The sequence below is a fragment of the Eimeria acervulina genome, genomic scaffold, assembly GCF_000499425.1.
Source record: "Eimeria acervulina Houghton genomic scaffold, Eah_scaff381, whole genome shotgun sequence".
NCBI classification, from domain to species: Eukaryota; Apicomplexa; class Conoidasida; order Eucoccidiorida; family Eimeriidae; genus Eimeria; species Eimeria acervulina.
Genome location: NW_013549845.1, coordinates 28,380 through 31,681, shown reverse-complemented (window position 1 = coordinate 31,681; position 3,302 = coordinate 28,380). Strand labels below are relative to the sequence as shown.

The window sequence follows — 3,302 nt, the reverse complement described above, 5'->3', positions numbered from 1 at the left end:
TAAGATGTAATACTATGTACAATAAACATTCATTAAAATAAACATAATTACCCTAATACGGATATATATATATATATATATATTTACATAATATGCATGCAAATAAACTATTTAATATTTGTTATATATCTATTATCTATTCACTTGCTTATTATTATTTATATTTATTTATTATTTAATATTTATTATTTATTTATTTATTTGTTTTTCTCTTACGATAATTTTGAGGGCTTCGCTTTGTGCGGCGATTTCAATCAGCAGCTCCAACTGCTGCTCTGCAGCAACACAAATACAATGCATGCGTCTGCTGCTGCTGCTGCTGCTGCTTGTGGTGCTGCTAGCAGGTTCTATGCTGCTGCTGCTGTCTACGCGGCTGCGATTGCAGCAGCACAAACAGCTTGGTGCAAGGGTGCTACTGCCGCTGCAGCTACAGCTGCTGTTGTAGCTCCAGCTGCTGCTGCTGCTGCTGCTGCTGCTGCTGCTGCTTACCTTGAGAGAGACAAGAGAGAATGCAGCGAAGTTTCGTTGCGCCTAGACGGCCCCCGAGGGCCTCTGCAAGTCGCTGGCGGTTTGCTGCAGTTTGCTGCAGCCACGAATTATTTTCTGCTGCTCCCTCCTTGCTGCTGCTGCTGCTGCTGCTGCTGTTGCCGCAGCTGCTGCTGCTGCTGCTCTCTTCTCCCGCCGTCTCCACCAAACAGCAGTCCGCATCTAGTACACATAAAAACACAAACCCTAAACCCTAAAGCATACACCCTAAACCCTAAACCCTAAACCCTATCTAGAGAGGCGACCTACAGCAGCATCCTCCTGGAGGCGTGGGTTTGATTATTAGTTCAAGGGTTTAGGGTTTAGCCCTCGAGGGTTGGCGGTTGGGGGGTTTATTAGGGTTTAGGGTTTAGGGTTTAGGGTTTAGCAATTACATTCTCTTTTTCGGTGTGCTTTTGCTTTCTTCAAAAGTTGCGACCTGCAGACACAAACATAAAATATCATGAGAGGAAATACAAACAAAAGCTGCTGCTGCTGCTGCTGCTGCTGCTGCTGCTGCTCTTGATGCTGCTGCTGCTGCTGCTGCATACCCCGAAAGCTCAGGGTTTTCTCCCTCTAGGGGCTGAATAGAAGCAGCAGCAATAGGAGCAAATGCTTCCTGTAGAAGTTTGTCTCTGCTTTGAGGTGTATGCGCAGGGTCCTTCTGTGCTGCTGCTGCTGCTGCTTCCACTGCTGCTGCTGTCGCTGCTGAAAAGGATGCCGCACTGCCTCCAAACGGCAGAGACAACGCAGGCCCTTGCTGCTGCTGCTTCTGCTGTTGCGGCTGCTGCTGCGGCTGCTGCTGCAGCTGCTGCAGCAGCAGCTCGTGCCGCTTCCTGTTCTCCTCCAGAGCTTGCACAGTAGCAGCCCTAATCCTTCCTCTTATTTCTCTGTACAACTCAGCCCCAGTGCTGCTGCTGCTGCTGCTGCTGGTAATAGCAGCAGCAGCAGCAGATGCTTCTCCACGTGCTGCGGCGACTTGGGCTCTGGCTGTGAACGGCAGGAAGGAGAAGCCATCTAGGTGCTGCTGCTGCTGCTGCAGTAGCTGCTGCAACTCCTCGTGCTGCTGCTGCAGCTTCTCTTGCTGCTGGTGCAAGAATTCCTCCTGTGGTTGCTGCTGCTGCTGCTGTTGTTGCTGCTTATCCTCATCTGTAGGAACAGCCTCAAGTGTTTCCTGTAAAGCCTCTCCCCTGCTCTTCTTGCGCTGCTGCTGCTGCTCCTGCTGCTCTTGCTGCGAAGCAGACAGTCTTGCCGCTGCTGAAGAGAAGAAAGTGCCGGCAGCACTCTTTGCATCTCCGCTGCTGCTGCTGCTGCTGCTGCTGCTGTCGTCAGTGCTCTTGCTGCTGTTGTTGCCAGTGTCCATACTGCTGCTGCTGCTGCTGCTGCTGGTTTGTGGCTGCTGTTCGCTCTCTGCAGCCTTAGCAGGCGTTTGCTGCTGTTGCTGCTGCTCCTGTTGCTGCTGCTGCTGCAGTGCAGTCGCGTTTGCTACGGAGTTTGTCCTTTCGCTTAATTCTTGAGGAGCCTTATCTGCTGCGCCTTCGCTATCATCGTCTTCTTCGTCTGCTGCTGCTGCTGCTGCTTCTTCTTCTTCTTCATCTTCATCTTCATCTTCATCTTCAGCTTCCTCTTCTTCTTCTTCGTCTGTCTCCATTCCTTCTTCCTCAATACTATACTCCTCAGAGCCGTCTGTTGTTCCTGCTGCTGTTGCTGCTGCTGTTGCTGCTGCTGTTTCTGCTTCGTCTTCAGGCTCGCTGTTGGGCGTTGACTCGAATTCCTCTCCGTCTGTTGCTGCAGCAGCATCTGCTGCTGTTGCTGCTGCTGCATTCATGTCGTCTTCATCTTCTTCTTCATCATCTTCTTCTTCTTCCTCTTCTTCTTCCTCTTCATCTTCTTCGTGCTGCTGCTGCTGCTGCTCGTGAGAGTTGTTTGAAGGGCCCCCTTCTGCTTCCTCTTCGTCGCCTGAATCCCCGGTAAGATCTACACACACCTCCTCCATCTTCTGTTGCTGCTGCTGTTGCTGCTGCTGTTGCTGCTGCTGTTGCTGTTGCTGCTGCTGTTGCTGCTGCTGCTGCAACTACAGTTGCTGCTACTGTTGCTGCTGCTGTTGCTGCTGGTGCAGCTGCTGTTGCTGTTGTGGTCGGACTGCAAGGGACCCTTGATGCTGCCGCTGCTGCTGCTGTTAACTCTATTGCTACTGCTGCTGCTCGTACGCTGCTGCTGCTACTGCTGCAGCAGCAGCAGCTGGCGTTTATTTACAGTCGAAGCCTCGTTTCTGTTGCTGTTGCTGCTGCTGCGGTTGCCCCTGGAGTTGCTGCTGCTGCTGCTGCTGCTGTTGCTGCTGAGTTCTTTACCAGCCCCTGAATTTTCTGCTGCTGCAGCATTCATACAATAATATCCACACAAACAGAAAATACCGGAATACACCAGCAGCAGCAGCAGCAGCAACAGCAGCAGCAGCAGCAGCAGCAACTGTGTCGTGGGGCCCTGGGGCCCGCGTGGAGGCAGCCGATAGTTTTCGGAGTCTGTCTTTAATTTGTTTTTCTTTTTTTTGCATTTATTCGTGCTTACAGTAGTACATATTGCTGTTGATTTTGCTGCTGTTGCCGCCTGTGCTGCTGCTGGCCTTGCTGCTGTTGCTGCTGATCCTGGCTTTACTGTTGGCTTTGCTGCTGCTGCTGGCTTTGCTGCTGCTGGTGAGTTTGCTGCTGCTAGCTGCTGTTGTTGATTTCACCTGTGTTGCTAGTTGCTACTGCTGCTCCCACTGCTGCAGCTAGCTG

At 51.3% G+C, this 3,302-nt stretch overlaps 1 protein-coding gene across 1 annotated transcript; it reads right to left on the bottom strand.

Annotated features, from left to right (window-relative positions):
* Positions 1 to 427: 427 nt before the first annotated feature.
* On the bottom strand, positions 428 to 2,521 carry EAH_00035870 (hypothetical protein, conserved; the record flags this gene model as incomplete). The annotated part of the gene is made up of 3 exons (XM_013395697.1): positions 428 to 708; positions 921 to 964; positions 1,077 to 2,521. The coding sequence occupies 3 exons, from the start codon at positions 2,519 to 2,521 to the stop codon at positions 428 to 430; spliced, it is 1,770 nt and encodes a 589-aa protein (XP_013251151.1).
* Between the last annotated feature and the right edge of the window lie 781 nt (positions 2,522 to 3,302).